The sequence below is a fragment of the Bombina bombina genome, chromosome 4 (genome assembly GCF_027579735.1).
Source record: "Bombina bombina isolate aBomBom1 chromosome 4, aBomBom1.pri, whole genome shotgun sequence".
NCBI classification, from domain to species: domain Eukaryota; kingdom Metazoa; phylum Chordata; class Amphibia; order Anura; family Bombinatoridae; genus Bombina; species Bombina bombina.
In genome coordinates this window covers 443,398,204-443,418,355 of record NC_069502.1, presented here as the reverse complement: position 1 = coordinate 443,418,355, position 20,152 = coordinate 443,398,204, and the positions used below count along the sequence as shown (strand labels likewise).

General features: G+C 37.3%; 1 protein-coding gene across 1 annotated transcript in view; it reads left to right on the top strand.

Moving 5' to 3' along the window:
• The window catches only part of CHRNG (cholinergic receptor nicotinic gamma subunit), a 54,976-nt gene that overhangs the window by 3,694 nt on the left and 31,130 nt on the right, over nt 1-20,152 (top strand). Inside the window, exons 2-5 of the mRNA XM_053709057.1 lie at nt 8,189-8,328; nt 10,583-10,627; nt 11,249-11,358; nt 19,321-19,476. Coding sequence (XP_053565032.1) covers nt 8,189-8,328; nt 10,583-10,627; nt 11,249-11,358; nt 19,321-19,476 — 451 coding nt within the window. The remainder of the gene's footprint in view (nt 1-8,188; nt 8,329-10,582; nt 10,628-11,248; nt 11,359-19,320; nt 19,477-20,152) is intronic.

The following is a 20,152-nucleotide window of genomic DNA, read 5'->3' as shown; positions in this document are numbered from 1 at the left end:
ATCCCTATGTACCCCTAATCTGCTGCCCCTAACACCGCCGACCCCTATATTATATTTATTAACCCCTAATCTGCCCCCACAACGTTGCAGCCAGCTACCTACAATAATTAACCCCTAATCTGCCGACCGCAAAGCGCCGCCACCTACGTTATCCTTATGTACCCCTAATCTGCTGCCCCTAACACCGCCGACCCCTGTATTATATTTATTAACCCCTAATCTGCCCCCCACAACGTCGCCTCCACCTGCCTACACTTATTAACCCCTAATCTGCCGACCGGAGCTCACCGCTATTCTAATAAATGTATTAACCCCTAAAGCTCAGTCTAACCCTAACACTAACACCCCCCTAAGTTAAATATAATTTACATCTAACGAAATTAATTAACTCTTATTAAATAAATTATTCCTATTTAAAGCTAAATACTTACCTGTAAAATAAATCCTAATATAGCTACAATATAAATTATAATTATATTATAGCTATTTTAGGATTAATATTTATTTTACATGTAACTTTGTATTTATTTTAACCAGGTACAATAGCTATTAAATAGTTAAGAACTATTTAATAGCTAAAATAGTTAAAATAATTACAAAATTACCTGTAAAATAAATACTAACCTAAGTTACAATTAAACCTAACACTACACTATCAATAAATTAATTAAATAAACTACCTACAATTACCTACAATTAACCTAACACTACAATATCAATAAATTAATTAAATACAATTCCTACAAATAAATACAATTAAATAAACTAGCTAAAGTACAAAAAATAAAAAAGAACTAAGTTACAAAAAATAAAAAAATATTTACAAACATAAGAAAAATATTACAACAATTTTAAACTAATTACACTTACTCTAAGCCCCCTAATAAAACAACAAAGCCCCCCAAAATAAAAAATGCCCTACCCTATTCTAAATGACTAAAGTTAAAAGCTCTTTTACCTTACCAGCCCTGAACAGGGCCCTTTGCGGGGCATGCCCCAAGAAGTTCAGCTCTTTTGCCTGTAAAAAAAAACATACAATACCCCCCCCCAACATTACAACCCACCACCCACATACCCCTAATCTAACCCAAACCCCCCTTAAATAAACCTGACACTAAGCCCCTGAAGATCATCCTACCTTGTCTTCACCTCACCGGGTATCACCGATCGGTCCTGGCTCCGATATCTTCATCCAACCCAAGCGGGGGCTAGACATCCACTGAAGAAGTCCAGAAGAGGGTCCAAAGTCTTCATCCTATCCGGGAAGAAGAGGCGATCCGGACCGGCAACCATCTTGATCCAAGCGGCATCTTCTATCTTCATCCGATGACGACCGGCTCCATCCTGAAGACCTCCACCGCGGACCCATCTTCTTCCGGCGACGTCCAACTGAAGAATGACGGTTCCTTTAAGGGACGTCATCCAAGATGGCGTCCCTCGAATTCCGATTGGCTGATAGGATTCTATCAGCCAATCGGAATTAAGGTAGGAATATTCTGATTGGCTGATGGAATCAGCCAATCAGAATCAAGTTCATTCCGATTGGCTGATCCAATCAGCCAATCAGATTGAGCTCGCATTCTATTGGCTGTTCCGATCCGGATCGCCTCTTCTTCCCGGATAGGATGAAGACTTTGGACCCTCTTCTGGACTTCTTCAGTGGATGTCTAGCCCCCGCTTGGGTTGGATGAGGATATCGGAGCCAGGACCGATCGGTGATACCCGGTGAGGTGAAGACAAGGTAGGATGATCTTATTTAAGGGGGGTTTGGGTTAGATTAGGGGTATGTGGGTGGTGGGTTGTAATGTTGGGGGGGGGTATTGTATGTTTTTTTTTACAGGCAAAAGAGCTGAACTTCTTGGGGCATGCCCCGCAAAGGGCCCTGTTCAGGGCTGGTAAGGTAAAAGAGCTTTTAACTTTAGTAATTTAGAATAGGGTAGGGCATTTTTTATTTTGGGGGGCTTTGTTGTTTTATTAGGGGGCTTAGAGTAGGTGTAATTAGTTTAAAATTGTTGTAATATTTTTCTTATGTTTGTAAATATTTTTTTATTTTTTGTAATTTAGTTCTTTTTTATTTTTTGTACTTTAGCTAGTTTATTTAATTGTATTTATTTGTAGGAATTGTATTTAATTAATTTATTGATAGTGTAGTGTTAGGTTAATTGTAGGTAATTGTAGGTAGTTTATTTAATTAATTTATTGATAGTGTAGTGTTAGGTTTAATTGTAACTTAGGTTAGTATTTATTTTACAGGTAATTTTGTAATTTTTTTAACTATTTTAGCTATTAAATAGTTCTTAACTATTTAATAGCTATTGTACCTGGTTAAAATAAATGCAAAGTTACCTGTAAAATAAATATTAATCCTAAAATAGCTATAATATAATTATAATTTATATTGTAGCTATATTAGGATTTATTTTACAGGTAAGTATTTATCTTTAAATAGGAATAATTTATTTAATAAGAGTTAATTAATTTTGTTAGATGTAAATTATATTTAACTTAGGGGGGTGTTAGTGTTAGGGTTAGACTTAGCTTTAGGGGTTAATACATTTATTAGAGTAGCGGTGAGCTCCAGTCGGCAGATTAGGGGTTAATAATTGAAGTTAGGTGTCGGCGATGTTAGGGAGGGCAGATTAGGGGTTAATACTATTTATTATAGGGTTAGTGAGGCGGATTAGGGGTTAATAACTTTATTATAGTAGCGCTCAGGTCCGCTCGGCAGATTAGGGGTTAATAAGTGTAGGCAGGTGGAGGCGACGTTGAGGGGGGCAGATTAGGGGTTAATAAATATAATATAGGGGTCGGCGGTGTTAGGGGCAGCAGATTAGGGGTACATAAGTATAACGTAGGTGGCGGCGCTTTGCGGTCGGCAGATTAGGGGTTAATTATTGTAGGCAGGTGGCGGCGACGTTGTGGGAGGCAGATTAGGGGTTAATAAATATAATACAGGGGTCGGCGGTGTTAGGGGCAGCAGATTAGGGGTACATAAGCATAACGTAGGTGGCGGTCGGCAGATTAGGGGTTAAAAAAATGTATTCAAGTGTCGGTGATGTGGGGGGACCTCGGTTTAGGGGTACATAGGTAGTTTATGGGTGTTAGTGTACTTTAGAGTACAGTAGTTAAGAGCTTTAGAAACCGGCGTTAGCCCAGAAAGCTCTTAACTACTGACTTTTTTCCTGCGGCTGGAGTTTTGTCGTTAGATATCTAACTCTCACTTCAGAAACGACTCTAAATACCGGAGTTAGAAAGATCCCATTGAAAAGATAGGATACGCAATTGACGTAAGGGGATCTGCGGTATGGAAAAGTCGCGGCTGAAAAGTGAGCGTTAGACCCTATTTTGAGTGACTCCATATACCGGCGGTAGCCTAAAACCAGCATTAGGAGCCTCTAACGCTGGTTTTCACGGCTACCGCCAAACTCCAAATCTAGGTCAGAGTTTGCTCATTTATTTCTTGTTGACAAACAGGTCTAGATTTACATCTGTACTGTAAAACCCCTAAGCACAGGATTCTCTGGAAGCCTCTCACAACATGGCATGCTGTACATAATTTCCATAACGCTTCTGCACACTCCAAATGCATTAGAAAAACATAATAGTTTATGAGTGCATAAAATACAGCAGCAATGTTTTAGGCTATTAAGTCCCTTTGTAAGATTTGAGTAATGTAGTTAGTAGTGTAGTTAGTGTAGTCCATATACCAATAAAGTATTTTTCTTTTGAATACGTTTGTGGGGAAGCTTGATTCTGGTGGAGACAGGGTTTAGCAGCTACCACTTGTAGAAGTGATAGGCTAGGGTGTATGTTTACATATCCTGGGTAGTTGCTGTTGAGAGCAGGTAAACATTTCACCTGCACAAAAGACATACTACTAAATGATGTGTGAATTCTAGTTAATTTTAGAGCTATAATGATGTTGTGTTAGAATCCCAATTCCTAAAAATGGGCAATATTCCAGTCTATCAGGAGTGCTCTTCATACAGGTTATGCGATATTATGTATTCAAATTCCAAACCTTTAAAAATCTGTGAGAAAACTCAAATGAGGCAATGGTATTCCAGTCCATCAGAAAATACTTTTAACCTCTTCAACACCCTATTGTGGTCATTTTCATACAGCATTACTTTATTTTTCAAATTGGATTTTGGGCTCTCAAGTCATCTGTGCTGTTCTACAACAAGCCTAGGTAAACACCTGTTAGGTAGAGCTTTCTGGCAAGTTTACCCAAACTGAGTGGAAGAAATCCAGCTGTTCTGTAATAATTGTAGCTGTAACTAGGGCTGTGTAACTAACTGACACACATATGCATTACTTACGTTATAAAACCGTTGGAAAGAAGGCAATGAAAAATGCAAGTTGGGAATAATGGTTGAGCACTGGAATCAGTAAAAAAATAAAATCTAACCCTCTAAAAAAATAAACAAAAAACTATATAAACTGCAATACATTTCAAGTGGAAAATATAGCAATAAAGATGTAACCTTTATTGTCATTAAAGGGACATGATACCTAAATGTTGAAACACTTGAAAGTTATGCAGCATAACTGAAAATAAAATATCACCAGAACATCCCTATGTGAAAAAGAAAGATTTTACCTCAAAATGTCCTACATATTCACAACCCATTGTAATGGACTTTAAGCAGCAAATCAATATGCCTGTTCCGGGACTTGCAAAGGAGCGTGCCTCATGCACACTCATGTTATTTCCCTATTCAGTTTCATGAGTTCACAAGTAAAAGAGTTTATGACCACAGCACTGGGCAGTAACTGAAAGATAACTTTTTACACAGCACTTACTCTGGTGAGCTGAGGAAATTGTGAGGTACAATATTTTCCTTTTTTACATAGAGATGCTCAGGTGATAATTTCTTGGCAGCTTTTTACAGTTATGCTCCATCACTTTCAAATGATTTAGCATATGAGTATTATGTCCCTTCAAATGAGCAAGCTAAAATAAAGTGTTTGTTCTTGTGCTACTTAACATTTTTTTTTTTATTATTATTAAGCGAAACACTCATTTGATACATACAGTGCCACTGTTCTATAGTGGGGAAGCTTTATTCCACTCTAGAACAGTGGCACTGTATGTATCAAGGTAGTGTTGAGCTTATTAATAGCCATCCCACATTTGTACTACGAGAATGGGCATGGGCTATACTATACACGGCCGCTATTCAATGACTTATATACCCCAATTTTATGAGTGTATTTACAACCACCTACTTACCTGTCTATTCTAGCAATTTGATTAGGGCACACCCTTGATCCCTTCAGCATAATTAAAGTGAACTATTACATATCGCATTTATATTATACTCTGTGAGCTTAGCCTGTGGATGACCAACTTATTGAACAGGGCTCTATTATATTCCCTGAATCTCCATGGGCAGTCCACTTGTAACATTTACACAACCTTGTTTAGTGTGGATTCTAGAAGCCTCTATACAGATCGATTTTACTATCTCCACTATACACTGTCTGTTTACATTGCACAGGATTTACCTTTTGATATATTTTGATACTCTCATGTCATCTCCTGCTAGCAGTGAATTCTACAGGAGTGTGGTACGCTGATTATTTGGATGATTCCACCATTAACAACGTTACAACAAGTTTATAGCTTCACTTTTCCAACAACATTTTCCATTATTCCCCATTGTGGGCAGTGTCCTAGATACGCTTGCGAAACCACATTAAACTTGGCACATTATTGCACACATGAGCCCACGACTGCTGACTTACATGGTATAACTCCTTTAATAAGTGATGATCTCTACATGGATTTTTCATTCCGGACAGTGTAGTACCTGAGCCCATACACTGATTGCGGGGATAGTTACAATACTTATTTTTCCTATTAGACATTTTACATGATTTAGCATCCTTTAAATTGAATTGATAACACCCCCACATTTGGATCATTTAAGCATATTTTTGGGGTACTTCTGCTATTAGGTGACCATCTCTGATTAGAGGGTCTTAACTACATATTACATTTACCTGTAACTACTTTTATACCTAGGACTGCACACTGCTGCCTTGTGTTTTTATTGGTTTAATTTTTAATACTACCTTAATAAAAGTTATTTTTTAACTACCTTCTTGTCACTTATATATTCATTACATAAATATTTTCAGCTTCAGATTGATGATTTGTAGTTTTTGAGTGCTATGAATGTACACACTTTGTAAGTGTGGGTTTTACACTACACCTTTCCCTTTAGTTTCTATATGTATAGCTCCCCCTCCTAACGTCGATATTAACCCCAGTGGTTTATTTAGACCATCTATTTGAACAAGTTACATACTATAAAGGAAACAACTCCTAGGTAGTGCCGTTATTATTTCTTTTTCTTCATAAACTTCTAATTTACGTCTAATATGAAATTTGCTTCCTTCTATTGGTATCCTTTGTTGAAGAAGCAGCAATTCACTACTGGGAACTAGCTGAGCACATCTGGTGAGTCAATGACAAGAGGTATATGTGTGCATCCACCAAGCAGCAGCTAGCTCCCAATACTGCATTGCTGCTACTGAGCCTACCTAAGTATGCTTTTCAAAAAAGTATAGTAAAAGAAGGAAGCAAATTAGATAATAGAAGTAAAATGGAAACTTGTTTAAAATTGTATACTGTATTTGAATCATGAAAGAAAAATGTGTGGTTTCCTGACCGTTTAAAGGGACAGTCATGTCCAAAAAACACTTTCATGATTTAAATAGGGTATGTAATTTTAAACAACTTTCCAGTTTACTTTTATCACCAATTTTGCTTAGTTCTCTTGGTATTCTTAGTTGAAAGCTAAACCTAGGAGGTGCATATGCTAACTTCTTAGACCTTGAAGGCCGCCTCTAATCTAAATTCATTTTGACAGTTTTTCAACACTAGAGGGCGTTAGTTAATGTGTTTCATATAGATAACATTGAGCTCATGCACGTGAAATTACCTAGGAGTGAGCACTGATTGGCTAAAATGCAAGTCTGTCAAAAGAACTGAAATAAGGGGGCAGTTTGCAAAGGCATAGATACAAGGTAATTAGAGAGGTAAAACGTGTATTATTATAACTGTGTTGGTTATGCAAAACTGGGGAATGGGTAATAAAGGGATTATCTATCTTTTTAAACAACAAAAATTCTGGTGTTGACTGTCCCTTTAAGGTCAGCTAGTAGTTTTGAGGTTTGGGTGCTACAGTTAAGGATGGGTGAATGTGTTTATATTCTAATTTGAATGTTAGAACGAACGTTATTGTAGAAATTCGATTTACATAATAGAATGTTGATGAGAACGAATATTCTTAAAAATTCTATTATCGAATGTTATTTACAGTTTTCGAATGTCACTTTCGAACTCGAATGTCACTTTCAAATTCGAATATTACATTTATAAAACAGTTTTAGACTAGAAATACTATTTCTATTTCGAATGTCACATTCAAATTCGAATGTCACATTCAAATTCGAATGTCACATTCAAATTCGAATATTACATTTATAAAACAGTATTAGACTAGAAATACTATTTCGAATTTGAATGTTACATTCCAATTTGAATGTAGCATTCAAATTTGAATATTACATTTATTAAACACAGTTGTAGACTAGAAATACTATTTCGAATTCGAATGTCACATTTAAAAAACACAGTATTAGACTAGAAATACTATTTTTAATTCAAATGTGACATTCGAATTCGAATGTAGCATTCAAATTTGAAAATTACTTTTCGAAATTGAATGAATACATAGCTAAATATTCTATTATTTGAATGAATATTTTCGAATTTTATTGAAAATTTCGAAAACGAAAATTCGAAAATTGAATGTAAGAATGTTATATAAACATTAGAAATTCTGTTCAAATGAACAAATGTATCAAAATTCATTTTAAATTTCAAATTTTTAGAAACATTTGCCCATCCCTAGCTACAGTAATGATTGGGAGGTTTGCATGCCAGCTCCTTTCATCCCCTTGAGCTGACACTGTTTATGTGACCTTTTTGTATATCGGCCCCATCCATGTGCAAGAATAAAACATTCCCTTTGCATCCATAATCCATATATTCATTAAGCCAAAACTATGGTGAAGAAGTGCTCTTGTGCATGTCATGATCAGCCAGGGGGAATGCGGTACCATTCTAAAGTCTGACACTCACATTTCCACCTCCTTCTGATTATTTTGTCAGTGGTCCTGTGTCATAACGAGGAGGAGGATCTTCTTAATGACCTAATGGATGGATATAACAAGAATTTGCGTCCAGCAAAACATCAAAGTGACATTATCAGTGTGAGCCTGAAGCTGACGCTTACAAATCTCATCTCCTTGGTAAGTGTCATCATGTAACCTTAAAGGGACAGTCTACACCAGATTTTTTATTGTTTAAAAAGATAGACAATCCCTTTATTACCCATTCCCTAGTTTTGCATAACCAACACAGTTATATAAATAATTTTTTTACCTCTGTGATTACCTTTTATCTAAGCCTCTGCAAACTGCCCCATTATTTCAGTTCTTTTGGCAGACATCTATTTTAGCCAATCAACTGGAACCCAACATGCGTGAGCACAGTGTTATCTATATGACACACATGAACTAACACCCTCTAGTGGTGAAAAACTGTCAAAATACCCTGAGCGAAGAGGCGACCTTCAAGGGCTTAGAAATTAGCATGTGAACCTCCTAGGTTTAGCTTTCAACTAAGAATACCAAGAGAACAAAGCAAAATTGGTGATAAAAGTAAATTGGAAAATTGTTTAAAATTACATTCTCTATCTGAATCATGAAAGTTTATTTTGGACTAGACTGTCCCTTTAAAGGGACAGTCTAATACAAAATAAACTTTCATTATTATTATCACCAATTTTGCTTTGTTCTCTTGGTATTCTTAGTTGAAAGCTAAACCTAGGAGGTTCACATGCTAATTTCTAAGCCCTCGAAGGCCACCTCTTCTCTCAGGGCATTTTGACAGTTTTTCACCACTAGAGGGTGTTAGTTCACGTTTACCACATAGATAACACTGTGCTCACCCACGTGGAGTTCCAGCGAGCAAACTCTGATTGGCTAAAATGGATGTCTGTCAAATTAACTGAAATAAGGGGGCAGTTTGCAGAGGCTTAGAAACAAGGTAATCACAGAGGTAAAAAGTGTATTTATATAACTGTGTTGGTAATGCAAAACTAGGGAATGGGTAATAAAGGGATTATCTATCTTTTCAAACAATAAAAATTCTGGTGTAGACTGTCCCTTTAAATCTAAGCAAAGGGACAGTGAAGTCAAAATTAAACTTTCATGATTCAGAAAGAGCATGCAATTTTAGACCACTTTCCATATTACTTTTATTATTGAATTTGCTTTGTTCTATCTGTATTCATTGTTAAAGACTAAACCTAGGTAGGTTGATAGAAGCTTAGGCGCATGCACTCGTCTATAGTGGTCTATGGCAGCTGTGTTTGTAACTGTGTATAACTTTTGCTAATAACAATATTGCAAACACTGATGCCAGATAACTTAAAGGGACAGTAAACTATAAAATTGTTTTTCCCTTAATGTGTTTTCAATTACTTTTGTTACCAGCTGCAGAGTATAAAATGTATGAGATTTGTTTTTTTAAGGCTTATTTGTGTATATAAATCAGCTGATTTTGTGTTTTGAAGCCACAACCTAATAAAATGGGTTGAGCTTGTAGGTATAATCAGATTTCATTTCTTTATCACATTGTGTACATATACATGCTTATTTATCTTATATCTGTCCATAAACCAATCACCAATACTTGGAGAGAACAATGGAAAATTAACATTTTATTACCTTATCTCTTCTATACTCCACTGGGAGTTTAATTTCTTCTACTGGCTGTGTTAACACAGCTTGGCCTTGAGGCTAAAAACTTTAAGGATAGGTGTGGATACCACAGGCTAAATAAACTATTTCAAATGCCAATATAAGGGCAATGGAAATACTTATAAACAAGCAGATAAAGTGGATCATTGGGAACAAATTAAAGGGGAGAAAATTTTTGAGTAAACTATCCCTTTAAGACACATGCACACTCCTGAGCTCACCTAGGATTACTCTTCAAAAAAGGATACAAAGAGAACTAAGCAGAATTGATAATATAAGTACATTGGAAATGTCTTTAAAATGGCATACTTTATCCAATCAATTTATGTTTAATTTTGACTTTACTGTCCCTTTAAATAATATCTGTATTTCGGTGTCTAGCTAACTTAAAACTGAAGAAAATATCCTGAAAAGGAAGAAAGTAAATATAATCCATTATAAAAAGGACAACAGAGAAGCTAAAAGTTACAGAATATTATTATAGGGATTATCCACTTAGTCTGCCCATTATCCTATTAGTTTTGTAAACAATCCTTAGTGGTTCTTGCCATTATCTGTTTTAGGAAACCACATGCTATAATTATCTGCTTCCTCATGTAATCACTGCCCTTTTTTAGTACTTACTTTAAAAATAAATATTTTGCTTTCTACATTTATATTGATTAAAAATAATATAAAAAATAATCAGTTGAGACTTCAATTAATGCTCAATGTGACAACTCCCCATTGTGTCCCACAGAATGAGAAAGAAGAGGCTCTAACCACCAATGTCTGGGTTGAAATGGTAAGTTTTGGTGCAACATGCTGTACATTTTAAATTTGCAAATTGTTTAAATAAATTGAAGTTGTAAAAATAGTAAGCAGGATAATTTATTAATTACATTGTATTCAATATTTCTAAAACAAGAAAATGTCATGATAATAATGCATGTAATAGTTCCTAATTATATTTACAAAGCTTGGGGTATATAGTACTTTATGTTCGACAACCACATGTGCCTCTCATTACACATTAAAGTTAAACGATGTTACTTCCTGAATTTTTATAATAATTGTGATTAAAAAGTGTTTTTTCCCCTAGTATATTGCAGCAATAATATCATTCTGAATAGTATAGACTTTAGGCACATGTGTAGGGGACTTTGAAAGAATTTTAATTTATTTAACTACCTATTGTAACTACACTACTTTGTGGGTTTTGTATATATTTTTTACATGATCTTTTGAAAAGAAATGGTATTAATTCCTATTTCTTTGTATTTTTTATCCTATTTTAATTTTATAGTTATAGTTATTTTAGAAAAATGTTACACTACCTATTCGTCTTGTAAGACCAATTCACCTGCAAATTTACTTGTGGTTCTCTCTATGTATTTGAACATTTGTTTGTTTTCTGTGATACAAGCAATGGACAGACTATCGTCTGCGTTGGGACCCCGAGAGATACCATGGAATCAGCATGATGAGAATTCCCTCTACTATGGTCTGGCTCCCAGACATTGGCCTGGAGAATAAGTGAGTACAGATATCATTGACCCAGGGCACCCATTGGATTATTAAAGTATTGGCATGAATAGAAAACAATCAAATCAATAGTATTTATGTTTAGAACTTATTTAGTTCTTGTTGAAAAAGAAATGAAAATAATAAAAGTAAAAGAGAGTTGACCACTCAACCATTAAAAGGACATTAAACACCTCAATATATTAATATAAATGGTTTAATTACGTGTAGTAAAAAAACTTTGCAATATATTTTCATTATTTATTTTGTTTGCCTATCCTGTAATTTAATTTTGAATATTGTGGGCTTTCCAATTCATGTTAAACGCAGACACAGCTATATTCCACACAGTGATTGGTTGCACACTCTAGTAAGCCATTTATAACCATAACTAATTGGCCTCAGCAGAAAAGGTAACCTAAGTTACAATATGGCGTCGCCCAGTGCTTTATGGACATTAACTTTACACTTATTTTTTTCAATATTTAAACAACTAATATACAGCTAGATTACGAGTTTGGCATTATGATTGAAAAAGCATCGTTATGGCCCATAACGCTGCTTTTTCCCTAAATCCGCTTACAAGTCTTGTAGGTATAGGGGCACCGCACATCTTTTTGGCCGTCACGCAATGTCAGTACCATACTTTTTAAAAAGTCCTTTTTCAATGGGACTTCCATAGCGCCAGTTTTACGAATTTTCCTGGGAGACTAAAAAGTGAGCGGTACACCCTATAACGACAAGATCTGTTCCGCCATCCAAAGTCAGTAATTATGAGTTTTACGCTACAAAGCTGTACCATAAAACTCATAACTAAAGTGTTAAAAAGTACACTAACACCCATAAACTACCTATTAACCCCTAAACCGAGGCCCTCCCGCATCGCAAACACTATAATAAATGTATTAACCCCTAATCTGCCACTCCGGACCTCGCTGCCACTATAATAAACCTATTGACCCCTAAACCGCCGCCCTCCCGCTTCGCAAACACTATTTAAATATTATTAACCCCTAATCTGCCGTCCGCCCACACCGCCGCTTTAATAAACCTATTAACCACTAAACCACAAGCCACCCACAACAAAATATACTAAAATAAATTATTAACCCCTAAACCTCTGACCTCCCACATCACTAACTCTACATAAATATATTAACCCCTAATCCTAACCCTAACGTAACCCTAACCCTAAATCTAACCCTAACTCTAACGTAACCCTAAGCCTAACATCCCCTAACTTAAATATAATTAAAATAAATCTAAATAAACCTTACAATTATTAACTAAATAATTCCTATTTAAAACTAAATACAAATTTACCTGTAAAAAAAACCTAAGCTAGCTACAAAATTACTAATAGTTATATTGTAGCTATCTTAGGTTTTATTTTAATTTCACAGGTAAGTTTGTATTTATTTTAACTAGGTAGACTAGTTATTAAATAGTTATTAACTATTTACTAGTTACCTAGTTAAAATAAATACAAACTTACCTGTGAAATAAAAATAAAACCTTTCGGCTAGATTTAGAGTTTTGTCGGTAACGACCCGCGTATCTAACGCTGGCTTTTTTCTGGCAGCACCTTTTAAATAACTCTGGTATTGAGAGTCCACAGAATGGCTGCGTTAGGCTCCAAAAAAGGAGCGTAGAGCATATTTAACGCCACTGCAACTCTCGATACCAGAGTTGCTTACGGAAGCAGCCAGCTTCAAAAACGTGCTCGTGCACGATTCCCCCATAGAAAACAATGGGGCTGTTTGAGCTGAAAAGAAACCTAACACCTGCAAAAAAGCTGCGTTCAGCTCCTAACGCAGCCCCATTGTTTGCTATGGGGAAACACTTCCTACGTCTGCACCTAACACTCTAACATGTACCCCGAGTCTAAACACCCCTAACCTTACACTTATTAACCCCTATTCTGCCGCCCCGCTATCGCTGACCCCTGCATATTATTATTAACCCCTAATCTGCCGCTCCGTAAACCGCCGCTACTTACATTATCCCTATGTACCCCTAATCTGCTGTCCCAAACACCGCCGACCCCTATATTATATTTATTAACCCCTAATCTGCCCCCCACAACGTCGCCTCCACCTGCCTACACTTATTAACCCCTAATCTGCCGACCGGACCGCACCGCTATTATAATAAAGTTATTAACCCCTAATCCGCCTCACTAACCCTATAATAAATAGTATTAACCCCTAATCTGCCCTCCCTAACATCGCCGACACCTACCTTCAAACATTAACCCCTAATCTGCCGACTGGAGCTCACCGCTATTCTAATAAATGTATTAACCCCTAAAGCTAAGTCTAACCCTAACACTAACACCCCCCTAACTTAAATATAATTTAAATCTAACGAAATTAATTAACTCTTATTAAATAAATTATTCCTATTTAAATCTAAATACTTACCTGTAAAATAAATCCTAATATAGCTACAATATAAATTATAATTATATTATAGCTATTTTAGGATTAATATTTATTTTACAGGTAACTTTGTATTTATTTTAACCAGGTACAATAGCTATTAAATAGTTAAGAACTATTTAATAGCTAAAATAGTTAAAATAATTGCAAAATTACCTGTAAAATAAATCCTAACCTAAGTTACAATTAAACCTAACACTACACTATCAATAAATTAATTAAATAAAATACCTACAATTACCTACAATTAAACCTAACACTACACTATCAATGAATTAATTAAATACAATATCTACAAATAAATACAATTAAATAAACTAACTAAAGTACAAAAAATAAAAAAGAACTAAGTTACAAAAAATAAAAAAAAATATTTACAAACATCAGAAAAATATTACAACAATTTTAAACTAATTACACCTACTCTAAGCCCCCTAATAAAATAACAAAGACCCCCAAAATAAAAAAATGCCCTACCCTATTCTAAATTACTAAAGTTCAAAGCTCTTTTACCTTAGCAGCCCTGAACAGGGCCCTTTGCGGGGCATGCGCCAAAGAATTCAGCTCTTTTGCCTGTAAAAAAAAACATACAATACCCCCCCCCAACATTACAACCCACCACCCACATACCCCTAATCTAACCCAAACCCCCCTTAAATAAACCTAACACTAAGCCCCTGAAGATCTTCCTACCTTGTCTTCACCATGCCAGGTATCACCGATCGTTCCAGGCTCCGAAATCTTCATCTAAGCCCAAGCGGGGGCTAGACATCCATCATCCGACGGCTGAAGAAGTCCAGAAGAGGCTCCAAAGTCTTCATCCTATCCGGGAAGAAGAGTAGATCCGGACCGGCAACCATCTTCTTCCAAGCGGCATCTTCTATCTTCATCCGATGAGGACCGGCTCCATCTTGATTGAACTTGATTCTGATTGGCTGATTCCATCAGCCAATCAGAATTTTCCTACCTTAATTCCGATTGGCTGATAGAATCCTATCAGCCAATCGGAATTCGAGGGACACCATCTTGGATGACGTCCCTTAAAGGAACCGTCATTCGTCGGGAAGTCGTCGTCGGAAGAAGATGGGTCCGCGGTGGAGGTCTTCAAGATGGAGCCGGTCCTCATCGGATGAAGATAGAAGATGCCGCTTGGAAGAAGATGGTTGCCGGTCCGGATCTACTCTTCTTCCCGGATAGGACGAAGACTTTGGAGCCTCTTCTGGACTTCTTCAGCCGTCGGATGATGGATGTCTAGCCCCCGCTTGGGCTTAGATGAAGATTTCGGAGCCTGGAACGATCGGTGATACCTGGCATGGTGAAGACAAGGTAGGAAGATCTTCAGGGGCTTAGTGTTAGGTTTATTTAAGGGGGGTTTGGGTTAGATTAGGGGTATGTGGGTGGTGGGTTGTAATGTTGGGGGGGGGTATTGTATGTGTTTTTTTACAGGCAAAAGAGCTGAATTCTTTGGGGCATGCCCCGCAAAGGGCCCTGTTCAGGGCTGCTAAGGTAAAAGAGCTTTGAACTTTAGTAATTTAGAATAGGGTAGGGCATTTTTTTATTTTGGGGGTCTTTGTTATTTTATTAGGGGGCTTAGAGTAGGTGTAATTAGTTTAAAATTGTTGTAATATTTTTCTGATGTTTGTAAATATTTTTTTATTTTTTGTAACTTAGTTCTTTTTTATTTTTTGTACTTTAGTTAGTTTATTTCATTGTATTTATTTGTAGATATTGTATTCAATTAATTTATTGATAGTGTAGTGTTAGGTTTAATTGTAGGTAATTGTAGGTATTTTATTTAATTAATTTATTGATAGCGTAGTGTTAGGTTAATTGTAGGTAATTGTAGGTAGTTTATTTAATTAATTTATTGATAGTATAGTGTTAGTTTTAATTGTAACTTAGGTTAGGATTTCTTTTACAGGTAAATTTGCAATTATTTTAACTATTTTAGCTATTAAATAGTTCTTAACTATTTAATAGCTATTGTACCTGGTTAAAATAAATACAAAGTTACCTGTAACATAAATATAAATCCTAAAATAGCTATAATATAATTATAATTTATATTGTAGCTATATTAGGATTTATTTTACAGGTAAGTATTTAGCTTTAAATAGGAATAATTTATTTAATAAGAGTTAATTTATTTCGTTAGATTTAAATTATATTTAACTTAGGGGGGTGTTAGTGTTAGGGTTAGACTTAGCTTTAGGGGTTAATCCATTTATTAGAATAGCGGCGAGATTCGGTCGGCAGATTAGGGGTTAATAATTGAAGTTAGGTGTCGGCGATGTTAGGGAGGGCAGATTAGGGGTTAATACTATTTATTATAGGGTTATTGAGGCGGGAGTGAGGCGGATTAGGGGTTAATAACTTTATTATAGTAGCGGTGAGATCCGCTCGGCAGATTAGGGGTTAATAAGTGTAGGCAGGTGGAGGCAACGTTGAGGGGGGCAGATTAGGGGTTAATAAATATAATATAGGGGTCGGCGGTGTTAGGGGCAGCAGATTAGGGGTACATAGCTATAATGTAGGTGGCGGCTCTTTGCGGTCGGCAGATTAGGGGTTAATTATTGTAGGTAGCTGGCGGCGACGTTGTGGGGGGCAGGTTAGGGGTTAATAAATATAATATAGGGGTCGGCGGTGTTAGGGGCAGCAGATTAGGGGTACATAAGTATAACGTAGGTGGCGGTCGGCATATTAGGGGTTAAAAAAAATTAATCGAGTGGCGGCGATGTGGGGGGACCTCGGTTTAGGGGTACATAGGTAGTTTATGGGTGTACTTTAGAGCACAGTAGTTAAGAGCTTTATAAACCGGCGTTAGCCCAGAAAGCTCTTAACTACTGACTTTTTTCTGCAGCTGGAGTTTTGTCGTTAGAATTCTAACGCTCACTTCAGCCACGACTCTAAATACCGGAGTTAGGAAGATCCCATTGAAAAGATAGGATACGCAATTGACGTAAGGGGATCTGCGGTATGGAAAAGTCGCGGCTGAAAAGTGAGCGTTAGACCCTTTCCTGACTGACTCCAAATACCGGCGGTACCCTAAAACCAGCGTTAGGAGCCTCTAACGCTGGTTTTCACGGCTACCGCCAAACTCTAAATCTAGGCCTATGATAGCTACAGTATAACAGTTATTTTATAGCTAGCTTACTTTTTTTTTACAGGTAAATTTGTATTTAGTTTTAAATAGGAATTATTTAGTTAATAATTGTAAGGTTTATTTAGATTTATTTTAATTATATTTAAACTCGGGGGCGTTAGATTTAGGCTTAAGGTTACGTTAGGGTTATGCTTAGGGTTATGGTTAGATTTAGGAGTTAATAACTTTAGTATAGTGGTGGCGACATTAGGGGCAGCAGATTAGGGGTTAATAAGTGTAATTTAAGTGGTGGCGATGTTAGGGGCAGCAGATTAGGGGTTAATAACTGTAATGTAGGTGGCGGCGATGTTAGGGGCAGCAGATTAGGGGTTAATAACTGTAATATAAATTGCGGCGATGTTAGGGGCAGCAGATTAGAGGTTAATAACTGTAATGTAGGTGGCGGCGATGTTAGGGGCAGCAGATTAGGGGTTAATAACTGTAATGTAGGTGGCGGCGATTTTAGGGGCAGCAGATTAGGGGTTAATAACTGTAATGTAGGTGGCAGCGATGTTAGGGGCAGCAGATTAGGGGTTAATAACTGTAATGTAGGTGGCGGCGATTTTAGGGGCAGCAGATTAGGGGTTAATAACTGTAATGTAGGTGGCAGCGATGTTAGGGGCAGCAGATTAGGGGTTAATAACTGTAATGAAGGTGGCAGCGATGTTAGGGGCAGCAGATTAGAGGTTAATAACTGTAATGTAGGTGGCGGCGATGTTAGGGGCAGCAGATTAGGGGTTAATAACTGTAATGTAGGTAGCGGCGATGTTAGGGGCAGCAGATTAGGGGTTAATAACTGTAATGTAGGTGGCAGCGATGTTAGGGGCAGCAGATTAGGGGTTAATAACTGTAATGAAGGTGGCGGCGATGTTAGGGGCAGCAGATTAGAGGTTAATAACTGTAATGTAGGTGGCGGCGATGCTAGGGGCAGCAGATTAGGGGTTAATAACTGTAATGTAGGTGGCAGCGATGTTAGGGGCAGCAGATTAGGGGTTAATAACTGTAATGTAGGTGGCGGCGATGTTAGGGGCAGCAGATTAGGGGTTAATAACTGTAATGTAGGTGGCGGCGATGTTAGGGGCAGCAGATTAGGGGTTAATAACTGTAATGTAGGTGGCGGCGATGTTAGGGGCAGCAGATTAGGGTTAATAACTGTAATGTAGGTGGCGGCGATGTTAGGGGCAGCAGATTAGGGGTTAATAACTGTAATGTAGGTGGCGGCGATGTTAGGGGCAGCAGATTATGGGTTAATAACTGTAATGTAGGTGGCAGCGATGTTAGGGGCAGCAGATTAGGGGCTAATAACTGTAATGAAGGTGGCAGCGATGTTAGGGGCAGCAGATTAGGGGCTAATAACTGTAATGAAGGTGGCGGCGATGTTAAGGGCAGCAGATTAGGGGCTAATAACTGTAATGAAGGTGGCAGCGATGTTAGGGGCAGTAGATTTGGGGTGTTTAGACGTGGGGTTTATGTTAGGGTGTTAGGTTTTAACGTTACTTTCTCTTTTCCCCATAGACATCAATGGGGCTGCGTTACGGAGCTTTCCATTCCGCAATCGCTTTTTTTTGCCGGTTCTCCCCATTGATGTCTATGGGGAAATCGTCACGTCAAAGCAGCGCTTGATTTTGGTGCGGTATTGAGCTCAACACCACCATATCGCCCGCCCAAGCCTGCTTTTTGTAAACCTGTAATAGCAGTGCTATAGGGAGGTGAAATAACGCCGCTTTTGTGGCGGTCGTTAAAATCTCTATAGCGCTCAAAACTCATAATCTATCTGATTGTCTATAGAAATACATGTACAACATTTCTGTACTTACAACTATAACTCCAATAAAACTGATTATAAAGGAAAGAAAATAAAAACAAGTTATTCTTAGGCTAATCTTTCCTCTGAACACATCATTCAAGCAATGATTTTATTGTTTAATGTCCATTTAAGGGATATAAAAGTGTAAAAATAAAATGCTCTAAAGTGTTAAAATATTTTGTTGTTGCTCTATTGCTTGCATATAGAACATATAACCCTGTAAATGTTTCAAACACATAGGTAACATTAGCTCCAGGGTGCCAATGCACTACTGGGAAAAAGATGAACACATGTGGTGAGCCAATGACAAGAGGCATATGTGCATAGCCACCAATCATCAGCTAGCTCCCAGTAGTGCATTGCTGTTCCTGACCCTACCTTGCTTTTCAAGGAAGGATACCAAGAGGACAAATTAATTTGATGATAGCAGTAAATTAAAAAGTTACTTAAAATTGCATGCTCTACCACCACCATTGTGACATTTGTGCCCCTTTAATAATAACTATAGCACTATACTTAGGCAGGTTACTTGATCACAGGGTGCTAGTTATTGTCATACAATATTTGTTTGTTTTCTTCTGCAGTGTGGACGGCACCTTTGACATTGCTTTATACACAAACACATTAGTGTCCTCTGATGGCTCAATGTACTGGCTGCCTCCTGCAATCTACCGCAGCTACTGCCCTGTTGTGGTCACCTATTTCCCATTTGACTGGCAGAACTGTTCCATGGTGTTTCAGTGAGTGTGATTGTACCTAACTGCATTTTACATTTGCTTTTTCAGATTAAAATCTGCTTGCTTTCGAATACACTAGGATTTAAAGGGATAATACATTCAGATTATATATAGGTGCATCAGAAATGAATCACTGTATTTCAAAATACCTGCATGCAAAATGTTAGCAAAATATGCATTGTTTTATCATCCAGATACACTCCCCTTGAAATGCTTATTGAGTATTGTTTATATGAATGTGATGGCCAACTTCCTTACACAGAGGGCCACCAATCAATATTTTAGAAGCCTTATGGGCCACATAAACACACAAATTATAATATATTTCCTAAAAATGTCTAGTGACGCAGAGCCAGTGTTAGATAAGGTTGTAGGGTATGCTCTGATCCCCTTGGAATTATGGCTGCCTTGTTTGCACATCTACCAGATGTCCTTAAAGTTTTTTTCATAGGGCTACAAAAACAATGGCACAAAGGGGTCGATTTATTAAGCTGCGGTGGACAGAGGGGCACATACGCGCCCTTGTCCACCGCAGCTCGCCTCTGGCGGGCTGAATTTCGCTGCCGGAATTCAGCATTGCATAAGAACGCAATTTTGCGCTCTTGTGCAAAGCCGCCCCCTGCCTGCGAACAGCCAATCATGTGCGGGCAGGAGCTGTCAATCTCCCCGGTCGGATGAG